Below are 11,998 nucleotides of genomic sequence, written 5' to 3' on the forward strand. Positions count from 1 at the left end.
GTTACAAATGCAGTTATAATGCTGTAAACCCCAATCTCTACCCCCACTGCAAATCTGGAACAAGTGCACTGACATCCAAAGCTCTTCTTAAATTACATCAGGGTAATTAATACAAAAAAGCACATCTATATACAATTACTGATACATTTTTCCTGAGATATTAAGACAAAATTCAGGAGATGACCACACACTCATGGAGTAAGACTGAGGTAATGGCTGCATTCCACTGAAGTCACCCCAAAGAAGTCAGCTTTCATTTCCTGAAGAACTGAAAACAAGATGATTCTTGTGTATTTTCTGATCATATAAAGTTGAATGGGGTGGTGAAAAAAAGCTCTGTAAGATGACCATTTTTTGTTAAATTCTGATGGGTAATAAGTCACATTGATAGAGAACAACTGACTTCACCCCCTTTTAGTTTTATATAGTATTTCCACTTGTGTTCAGACACAAAATGCCTTTCGCCTTAAGGAAATTTTAAAGGCCACATGAGGATCCACATTACTATAAGCATAACTGATCCACTTTTAAATGCAGTGCTTTTAAGAGTATCCCCAAAATGCTTTCTATCTCAGACTGTGGCACAACACTCTAGAGAGCTGCTAAAATGCCAGTGTCCTACCAAGAAAGGTGCTTTCAAGCCATGGTGACAGGTTGTTGGGTTTTGTCGCTACTTACTGCTGAAGATAAATTTTAAGTTAAACACTTTGATGGCAGTGATGAGAAGGACGTATAAAGGTGGTTTTGTGTTCATGACAATGGTAGTAAATGGGAAAGCAGAAAAACATTGACTTCACTTGGTTGAAACCTTCCATGTAATAACAACAAAAGAATCCTGAATTGCTTCAATATTGTGAGCAATCCGTACTCCAGTTTTAGTCCTACATATTGTCATCGGCATCACTAAGATTATCAAAGAATCACTAGCTCTTTAGCTGTGCCCCCTGCATGATCTGTTTTTAGTAGTACTGTATGGAAGAATATCTCAAATAGATGGGTTAAAAAGTGGGAGTCTTATTTCTAGTTACAATAGTATAATGCTTTTTGAAGCACATAGTAGCAACATAACTATGTTTTAATATGTAATGCTGTGCACCCCATATTCTAATGTACTGTTTATGGAAGCCTATGCCAAGAAAATACAGAATTGTGAGACAAAAACTGTATAGCGTCACTCAGAACAAGAACACGGTATAAACTTATTTAAATAGAATCCACCACATTTTTTTCATTGTTTTTCTTCCTTAGCTTAATAAATTACTTACCTCTTTGCATTTACTCCACAGTGCTTGCTTAATAGAGGATACACAAGCTTCTTTTTGTTAAGCAGAGAAAAACCTCCTTTTCTCCATGCTGTGTTACATAAAATTCAACGTAATCTCTTTAGAGGATGGAAAAATAGCAATTTCTGGGAGTTGAGCATGGATATACGGAGGTCAGCAAATAACTATCAAAAATGCATTCAAAATGCAGATCTCTGACATCAGTAAAAAAAAAAAGAAAACAACACATCACCTAAATTACCTCACAGCTATTTGCATAAAGGGTTCAGAGGCAGTACAGTATAAGTACAGAGACACAAGCCATCTAAAGAGAACTTAGCAACAGTTCTATTGGATACTGTGTGTGTCTGTAGCAGAAAAAGGGCAACCTTGAAGCTCAGATGTGCAAACAGCTTTAAGGACTAAACAATCTCTTGGCAGATGCATCAAGCAAAAATCTGAAACTACAAACCAGGTAATTTACCAAATCATTTCCTTTTTAGCTGATTCTAACTTTCCTTCTAAAGATTGCTTTGAGCCAAATAGTCTATGTGATATTCTTAGGGCTGTTATTCAAGGACTTCATTAGAAGTGATAGAAACCTGCCAATAAGAGAGGTAATAAACTCATTCTCTATTTTAAAAATTTGTAAAATTGTGCATTTCTTTTATGTTCTGAAGATATAATTAAGCTAAATGACTGCTATACTAGTATTAAAGATGTATTCGATTCTACTGAAGGAACTCTGCTTACTGGAAAATAAATTCATGATAAGTGCATTAAGAATTCCATTGCTAGCTACAAGTACACTTGTTATCTGGGCAAGAGGTAATAGAGGATATGATTATTATCACGTCTCTGAAAAAAATATGAGGTGCTTCCCCAATACAAGAAATCTCCCTGACCAATGCAGCATAGCTATCTTACTATATTGACGAATACACAGAGACACAGCTACTTTAAATGTATAGAAATAGATACTAAAAAACTAATGGACTATTAAAGTTGGGCTTTAACTAAAGGTGGAATGAAAGTGCTGCAAATCCCAGTATTATTTTAAAATGAACCCTTAGCAAAGGGAATTGCCTGGTGGAGATTGTTAGTGCAGGTATATGTCTGTGTACCTCATGTGGGGCAACAGTTAACATAGAGTTCAAGAGCGAAATTATTTTTGCCTCTTGGCAGAAGGCAAAGCAAAATCACTGGCTTTCAGAACTATCTGTGCACCAGGAGGTTAGGTTTTAAAATGTTCATATTTATTCTGCCAGAAAAATGAACAAGTTCCTGGTTTTAATTATGAAGAATTTACAGATTCTTTGAAGAGTATAAAATAAACTGAGAGGTTAGGAACAGAAATTAGGAAGGACCCTCATACGAGACTTCAATCCTTACAGCAGTGCCATATTTCTTTTTCAATGTCTGGAAATATTGCTATTATTGCTAGGTTTGCGTGCTCCACCCTTCTCCCCTGTTATTCTCTCTCCCATGGAAGTTGCAGGAACGCCCGCCCCACAATGCCATCTATCCAACTGCCATTGCTACTCCTCTGCCTGACCTTGTGTGGTGTTTGCCTCAACGGTGGGCAACCCCTTCCAGAGGGAAGTGAGAACATGGGAAGAAGTCCCCTGGATGACATCCTGCAGAGATCTGAAAGCCTCATTCTTCAGTCTGTCCTCAAGAAAGCTGAAAAGGAAGAAGAGATGAATAAAGGTATATATAACACTGGGGACACCCATCTGGTGATGTTGGCATAGTAGTTGGCCAAGATCATTAAATCCAATGTATAGTTCCCAGGTTCTAATGTATATATTTATTACTTTAACTAAGGGGAGGGGAAGGATAGGAGGTCTGCTGCAATACACTGACACAGAGTTCTCAAAAGGCGCTTTCTTCTCTAAGATCTCCCCACTTAGGCAATGCTGTACCATCACTAAGCAGCTGCTGCATAATAAGAAGGTAAAAGCCTGTCACAGAAAACTTGCCTGTCTGGCAAGTACTTCCCCAGGGAAGCTCTAAGAGGACACGTGGAGGACACTGCCCAGTTGTGGACCCTGTACCTAATGTTAATTGGAGGTGGGAGTGCTGCCATTCACCTACTACCTAAACCCACTGGTTTCTACACCCCAACAGAGGTGGGCTTTTCCGTGGCTGGGAATGCAGAGGCTGCTCTAGTGTTCACCGCCTCCTAGCTTGCAGATGCTCTGCCCTCACTAGTCACAGCAGTGGAAGCAAAATAGACTCAGGGATTGCAAGAAGCAGCACATAGGTGCCTGCCACCAACAAGGGGCACAGAGCCCTTTCAGAGTGGAAGGAGGAGCTGGCCTCAAGTGCCCATAGAAAAAGCCTTCCTCCCTTTTCACATGAATGCTGAGAGTTGGTCATGTTTATCTAAGACCTGAAATACTAAAATGAGCTTAAGAATGAGTAAGAGATACTAATAGGGTTATGACTGATAGCTGGAAACACTGATATGGCTTTCAGATGTCCACATCCCTGCTTCCACTTGTGTCTCAGCCCTACCCTTTCCCTGTCTCATGCTGATTTCCAGCTCTTCCCCATACCCAGCTTCTGCAGCTGATTTCTTCCAGCTGCTCAGCATCTTTTATTCACCTCCCTTTACCTGAATCTGACACATTTACCTGAATCAACACATTAGGCTTTGTCATTGCATGTCTTCCCATTTGGCTGCAGCTAGTTCCTAATGTATCAATCCATCCTTGCTAAAAATGTGCCAGAACTGTTTTGACAGATGCCATCCAGAGTGATCAAATTCAAGACCATACACTTAACTGTGCAATTAAAAGAGCATAATGAGCAACAGATTATGATCCTGCACCATAGAACTCCACAAATTCCCATTTCAACTTCCTTAGCGCGGATTATGGGGGCTCATTAATATTATTCTTTTCCTTGGACAGAATCAAATGCCCCTCTGCCAGAATGGCTTTCCAAAAGACAACACCCTGGGAAAAAGTACCTAAGTGACCTGGAGAAGAGACAGCATCCTGGAAGAAGAGATGTTGAGGAAGACGCATCTTATGAAGACATTCAGAAGAGGCAGCATCCAGGGAAAAGAGAGATAGAAGACGACCTTTACGGCTATCTAGAGCTGAAAAAGCAACAGCATCCTGGCAGAAGCTCATTGTCGGATCAGTATGCTGACATCCCTAGGGCACAGCTAACCTACGTGAATGATTTATCCAAAAGACAGCATCCAGGCAGAAGGTATCTGATGTACAAGCGCCAGCATCCTAGCAAAAGAGGCTGGAATGATGAGGTAGACCTAAACGACCAATATGGTGAGAAACGCCAGCACCCTGGAAAAAGGCACTGGAATCCTGACAGCCCAGATGATGCAGGCCCCTGCAACTTTCAAGAGTCCTTCACCTGTAACAAAGGCAGCTTGTTGCTTGATTTAGTAGAAAATGTTAGCAAAGACAGGGTAGAAGAAAAACGTCAGCACCCAGGAAAGAGATCAGCATGAGAGAGTGAAACACAGGAATAAGAAAATAATTGAATAATTGTGTATCATTTGCATTTGGTGAGGTAAACTGCCAGATCACAAAAAAATTCCATTCACTCCCTTTTGGCTTCCTGCTGCTGGCCTCTGCACCTATCTTTCAGTGCATTAATGTTCCCATTTAAGTTAATGGCTTTGTCACACACTTAAAGTATAAGGAACTAAAGGACCCAGTTGAATGGGACAGGCAAGTACTGAGAGTCTTCAACTCCACCACTTTAGGAAGTTAAGAGTGCTCATTTCCTTATGGGCCCAGACCCCAGAATAATGTCACTATGTGTGTCCAATTTTCTGTTCCCAAATGACTAAAACAGGATCTTAAATATCTGTTCTGATGCTACGAAAGTGGAATAATTACATGGTTTCCTCTCACATCAGTGAAATCAGTAAGTTAATAGAGAGGGAGAAAAAAAAACATATTCCAATTATTTCAAAATGAAACTGAATAGGTTTTAAATTCTAAATGATACATTAATGAGACCTGAATCCTTGCGCACTACAATCTGTCCAGACAGTAAGCACTAAACAGAGATAGGAACTGTTCCAACTGGAACAGATTAGATGACTGACTTCATAGTTTGACTTGGAACTGGCACGTAAAACCCCTTTTCATCTACGAGGCTGCACAGTGCAAAGGGTTAATGTATCCCAGAGCATCTCAACCACAAGTCGTGAACCTGACTGCGTACACCCCATACTAGAACTCCCACCCTGCTGTGTCCACACTTCAGTCATGCCACTTGAAATCATGCCTTCTGCTCAGACATTTAAAAATGAAACAGGCAGATGTCCTTTTCTTCCAATAAGGATTTCTGATTCTCTCCTCTCAAAGGAATGCTTTCCCTTTCCATGGTCAGACTCCCAAAAGTGTTTATTTGATATGAATGATTCAATAAACATCAATAGTCAACTCTGGGTGTCCTTATTGGTTGTGCAAACATACTGTAAGAGTGAAAAACATAAACACAACTGAAGCTAAATAAAAATAAAGGTCAAAGGGTATTTTTATAGGTACAATCTTTTTGCATGCTGGTGGTCAGCACATGTTTATATGTAAAACGGTTTTGCTACTGAAGTGGAAGGACGATTTGCATATAGATAGATTTCCTTTTTAAATCTTCTACCTGTATGACACACAAAATTATGCATCTGGGCTAAACCCACAGCAACCTTGTCACCTAGTTCACAGGAAACTTTACTAGAAGTTTGATTTCCTGTTCACAGGTCTAAACAATAGATTTACTGATTTTTGCAATTAATGCACAGTTATTGAGTGTATTGAGTTATTCATATCACTTTTTGTACATTCAAAGAGGTTAGAGCATGTCAACACTTCGCTAGAATCTTATCTTTTTATAAACAAATGAGTATGTTTTCCACTGACATTCATCCTTCTCAATACCATCAAGACACATTAAGTGCCTTGAGTGTTCCTTTTAAATATGATTGTTTCCCCACTCAGTGCCTCAGAGCAATTCCTCAATTATAGAACTTAGTTTTGCCATATGGTTTAGTTTCACTGAAGTTAGATGTTCCCAGGCTGACCAACACTTAACATGATCTATCAAACAATTTCTAACTTTGGAGATAATATGCTGTTTAATATATGTGACAACTGGCAGACCTCTTCTATTGACAGGGGTTTTCTAATTAACAAGTGCTGAAGGAATCCTCAGAGGAGGTAGCTGGGAACATTCCATACACTTCAAATTCCTTCAGCACACTTCCTGTATATGATGCCTTTTAAAATGTTCAGTTTTCATTTTATAAGGGAAAAAAAGATTTGTCTAAAGAATACCATTTCATATACCATTTCCAGCAATGAATTAATGCTTCTTAAACCTCAGGGAACACTACTACACAAGACCACCACCACTTGCTACAAAATGTCCAAAATAAGTGAAAAACAGGAATGAAAAAATTAGCAAGTGGGTAAACATGGGCAACAGCAAAAATGCATCACAGTTCCTGCAAGACAAGGATGCTGCTGTGGCTGTTACAAGAAAGCCAAGGTGGGGAAGGGAGAGAAGCGTGAAAGCCCAAGGTCAAAGCTTTTAATATGCAGCTACAAACAGCTGGTTCAAGCTATTAGGTTACTGCCTATAAAATCTACCATTCTGAGTAAATCTCAGATGTACTTTATTATCCATAAATCAATCACTTATTAAAAAGGAAAAGAGTGTGTTCTCCTCTCAGTATGGCCAGTGAAAAGCTAACACAACCGATTTTATGTAAGTCTAATTTTTCCATCTTCTGTATTTTAGGTTCTGAGTGCTCCAATATTTTCAAAGATGCCAAGTTCTGCCAGGGGCTAGTCATCTGTTTAAAAGCAAGGCTATCACTACTATAATTTTTTAAGGAATTATTTCTATTGGTTCTGAGTTGTTTTGCTTTGTTGGGATTTTTTGCGTTTTGGTTTTTTTTTTAAAAGCCAAGCCTGAGCTGACAGCACTTTACAGTAAATCAGATTTATCACGTCATTATTATCATGCCTGCAGTTTTTAAAATTTGCCTCAGTTTGGAGCTGCTGAAAATGCCCTCGCCTGGGTGGGAGAGGCGCAATGTAAGCAGATACTAGGACAGCTCTGACCCATTTCAATTACTTCAAAAAAAAACTTCATTACTCCAGCAAAAGGTCTCTGGAAAATGACAGAAACACTCTCAGGGATTCCTAGACAGAGGTGGGACCACATGTGAAAGATCCCCTTCCAAGCTGTGTAGGCCAGTAGCCAGTTTGAAGGACAATACACAGATTTCCATTCAGAAGAGCACACGTACGGGTCCTGATGCTGGCTTGATATGCCCATGAACAGAAAACAGTGTAACTTGGAGACTGAAACACGAGCCAAAAGTCCAGAGCTTCTGTCAGTGACCTGGGTTTGAAAATCCTAGAAACTCAAAGAGAATGACCCTGAAAACAGAACTGAACTTTCTGCATCATATTTCCCATGTATATAACACTCAAAAGAGCCAGCAAATCTGCTACTGAGGCGCCATAAAAACGCAACCATCATTGCCAAGTAGCCAGAAAAGTGACAGCCCTGACAGAAATCACAAGAGGATGAAGCAGGATGCTCTTAACCTTCCAAAGATATTTGTCTAATTATAGCTAGTTGTAGTTCTCTTTAATCCTGCGGTTCCTGCACCTACATGATTATTTTGATTATGCTAAACATGGCTCATGGAGCTACATTATCTCTGAAAAGACTTGGAGATAGAGCTACAAGTGCAACCTAGGAAAGAATAAAATTAATCACCAAATTCAAATTTTGCAGGTAGGTTAGAACTTGTACCTGGTGGGGATCTGATAATCTTATTTAATCCCATGCATTTTTTTGAAACATAAGACCATTTACAAAAAGGGAACAAAAATTCTGGTTTTCTCCATTTTATATTAAATTTTCCCTTTAAAACTTTCAAAGGCTAGCATTTACTTTCAATGGAGAAAATACTCAGTCATTCTATTACTTGCATAGAAGACTGTCACTCAAGAAAAGGAAAGAGAGGGTTTTCATTGGGGAAAAAGATTACATATTTTAAGAGTTCTCCTACTTTTTTTTAAGTAACTCAAAACAATATTTCAATCTTGCCAACAAAATTTGTCCAGATTTTTGTTTTGATTGCAAGTACATTTTCTCTCAGTATCTGCATGAAAATTTCACCTCCTAATTTCTTCTGCCTTCTGCAGTGTTGCAGACATACCACCATTCAAGTAAAACATTCTTTCTCCTACAGACATAATTCTCAGAGGAACCCCTGCCATTTGTGATTTGACAATTTTGTGACTATGAAACACACATAAGCACAAGTTCTGAAGTTAAGTATCTGTCAGATTTACCTACACCCTAAAAACTTTTTGGCTCTGGAGTTCGGCTAAGGGACTAACCTTGAAAGAACCAGCTTCTACACTATAATGCTCTGCTTCTTTGAATAGTAAATATAGTGCAATCTCTTAGCAACATGAACTACACAGATATATATTCTTAGTTATAAGGTAAGAATTTGTTAATTGCACATCTCTCATCATCTTATTTTTATTGTATACCTTCCCCTCGCTGTCATCTTTTATGAGAATTTAACATCCATGCAAACACCTACACATTACTAGCTTTGCTCAGTCACACACATAAATGTACTTGCACATTTTGATAATTACAGAACAGGGCCTTTAAGTTGCGAAGATCCTTGATGAAGTGCACTATCTGTCTGTAAGACAGTCTGTGGCTCTTCAGGAATGATAACAAATCAATAGCAGACTTGGTCCAAAGGTCATGGAAGTCACTGGAAAAAGCTCCCTTGTCCTCTGCAGAATCTGGATTAGGTCCACAGAGCAAAGCTGTGCACTGGCCCTAATGTGGCACCACAGACATGCCAAATCTTATTTCCAGCTTTAATTGAGACTAAAGCAACCATGCACAGATGAGTTCTTTGTTTACTCTACTGCAATTTTACATTTCTGGCATGTTACCAGTTATTGAGACATAAGGGAGTTTGATTCCTAAAGAGCAACTTTTACAAGTGTCTTCAAAATGAGCTTTGTTTTCAATGGGAGGGGAAAGTTGATGCGAACAAGCCGTATAATTAACATTGCCTGCAACTATTTACAACTCTTCTCACCATTACTGTTCTGTGCCCCCTCCCACACACTTATCAGCCTTGACCTCTTTGCTAACCCACTGTAATTAGCATGGGCTGAGTGTTTCCAAGGGACATGTGGCCCCAACAAACCCCTTTATTGCTACTTTTAATGAGTCATTAGTTGGAGAAAGTTTGAAAACAACATCATCACCGTAGCTGAAGTAGAGTCACTGCTTGCCTGGTAACTCACTCAGTTAACATTGAACAGCCAGCTGCAATTTTAATGCATCAGTCAAGACATTGCTATGAATAAAAACTACGATGAAAAGCAGTCAAGTGGAGAAGCACTGCAGAAGGCATGAGCCTGGGTGAGGTCTAGGCTGTAAAGAGACATGACAAAAGATACAGACAGGGAAATCCTTCTGTTTTCAGGAAATGGGTATGTGGACTATCTGCATTAGAGTGCAGAAGTCCCGCTTCCTTCCCAACAAGAACAGCATGAACTCCCCACTCGTACAGGGTAATGAGGAAGGATTCAGGTTGAACACACAGACCTCTGATAAAAACAGATGGAGTAGTTCCTTGAGAAAACTGAGTTATCTGCCTGCCTTGAGATTACTTTTAGACCTGTGTGAAAATGTTTGTGGTTTGTTTTCCCTGATGAAACCACTGCAGCTTAAAAGTCCTAAGAAGGAAACCAAGAAAAGGACATTTATCAGTTATCTACCAATTCACTTGGTCTGCTTACATGAGATGAAGGAGCACAGGCTGAAGGAGGGTAAAGCAGAACCAAAATCCTATTAGATCACAAATTGCATTGGTATGCTGGAGCATGATATTGGTTCCTGACAGAGATGGGGCATGCCAGGTACTAATATAATGGAATGATCCTAGCCAAAAGGCAAAGACAGCTCTTGAGTTTATTTCAGCCACTTTGGTTTGAACTGACACCTAGTGATCCAGACAAGAAAGCAGTACCTCACAGACACGCTGGCACAGGAAGTGTTGAGTGACTGAAGGAACACCTTTCTCGTTTACTCACAGCTAACATACACTGGACCTTCCTGATGTTCACATGAACTGGAAAGAGGGAAAATCTGGACTTAATAAATCATGCAAATACTGCTGCAAAATGGGATGGAGGTAAGCCAGAATCCAACTTGCCATATCAAAGGAAGTTAGTTCATTGCCATCTTCTTTCTATAATGGATATCCTAACTGAATGCAATTGAGTATGATGCAGCGTAGACACTTCAATAGCTGATTGGTATAGGGAAAATGTGAGATTATGACTCGGAAAACTAGGGAAAGTGACCTGCTTTGAAGAGGTTGCCTGAAATATGATTGCTGTTTTAAACTAATTTTCACAGAGAAGCATATGTTTCCAGCATAAGTTCCCTCTTGATTCTGAAGCTGGTACTGATGTGTGGGGTGCCTGAAGAAGCTACTGTAAAAAGAGGAGAGGAGGAGGAGAGAGAAAAGCCAAGACAAATGAAAAATATAGTAAGACTTTATGAAAGGTTCTCTGAGCCAAAGCAGTCAAGACAAAAAGCAAGCTCTGAACAAGCAGGTTTTGTTGAAGAAGACAGCAACAACAGCCCTGCAAAAAATCACAAATCATTCACTGTCAAATACCCACTGTTGAGGGTATTCCACTTATTGATTTTAGACATGCTGCTTTCAAGATGGGAATTGGCTGCTGTACAAATTCATAGGGGAAATAGAAGACAAGAGAGGCTATAGGAGACAGCACCCAAATATGGGTCCTTGAAATCTGAAATGAGCCCTGAACGTAATTTAGACATTGTGGTATATGGATCCTACGGTTAAAACATTAAATAAAATATAAACACAAGAATTCTGAACCTTCCTGTCCCTCCTCTTTATAAGTCACCTACTCTACGTAGAAGCGGTGCCATTCCATGAACTCAGGACCAATATTCCAGATTCTTCAGCAGCGTTAAGGGACCAGATAAACTTGTGTAGATGACTGGCCTGCCAATACGGAAGCAGTTAATAGGCAAATCAGATAAATGGGGCTCAACAAGTTGTCAGCTGCAGCTCTTACAAATCCTTATGCTGTCAGTTTTGATTGATAAGTCTGCAAACACAGGAAAAATCATGGGTTTGGCATGGAAATGTAGCTTCTATCCTCTCTACACAGACTAATTAAACAAATTTGGTTTGTATCAAAATGTTATAAGCAACTTGAGTATATTGGATATACGAGTTTTGTTAAAAGCAGCAGCGATTTGCAGATTTTTTAGTTCTCTGAACAAAATGAAAATTATAGAAAATGTTGGTTTAGATCCACCTAAACAAACAAACAAAAAAAGTTTTCTCAGATAAGATAAAATCAAAGATCATTTTATGTGGTAGGAAGAATTTTGCGCTGCCCATTTCAATCTTAGGAGATTTAAAATGCATTTTTTTAAATTCATCATTAAATTATAAAATTTAATTTAGGCCAATTTTAAACACAGCATCAATTTAAATTAACTAGCTGTTTAGTTTAGGGAATACTTAGGAAGAACATTCTGATTTTCCACTCTGCTTCCGCCCCGAAGTCTATATTGAACTCAACACTGTTAATTTTCAGATATTTTAAACTTTTTTTTCAGTGAGTAAGCCATATTTG

At 39.1% G+C, this 11,998-nt stretch overlaps 1 protein-coding gene across 1 annotated transcript; it reads left to right on the plus strand.

Annotated features, from left to right (window-relative positions):
- Window positions 1-2,617: 2,617 nt before the first annotated feature.
- On the plus strand, window positions 2,618-4,746 carry TRH (thyrotropin-releasing hormone). The gene is made up of 2 exons (XM_009572137.1): window positions 2,618-2,972; window positions 4,181-4,746. Exons 1-2 carry the CDS (start codon window positions 2,678-2,680, stop codon window positions 4,744-4,746), a joined length of 861 nt encoding a protein of 286 aa, XP_009570432.1. The 5' UTR covers window positions 2,618-2,677.
- The last annotated feature ends 7,252 nt before the right edge of the window (window positions 4,747-11,998 follow it).

The sequence above is a fragment of the Fulmarus glacialis genome, unplaced genomic scaffold, assembly GCF_000690835.1.
Source record: "Fulmarus glacialis isolate BGI_N327 unplaced genomic scaffold, ASM69083v1 scaffold16482, whole genome shotgun sequence".
NCBI lineage: Eukaryota > Metazoa > Chordata > Aves > Procellariiformes > Procellariidae > Fulmarus > Fulmarus glacialis.

Coding starts and splice junctions, on each gene's coding strand:
- TRH (XM_009572137.1), top strand. CDS start 2,678: ATGTCTGGAAATATTGCTATTATTGCTAGGTTTGCGTGCTCCACCCTT. Junction 2,973..4,180: donor GGAAGAAGAGATGAATAAAG/GTATATATAACA, acceptor TTCCTTGGACAG/AATCAAATGCCCCTCTGCCA.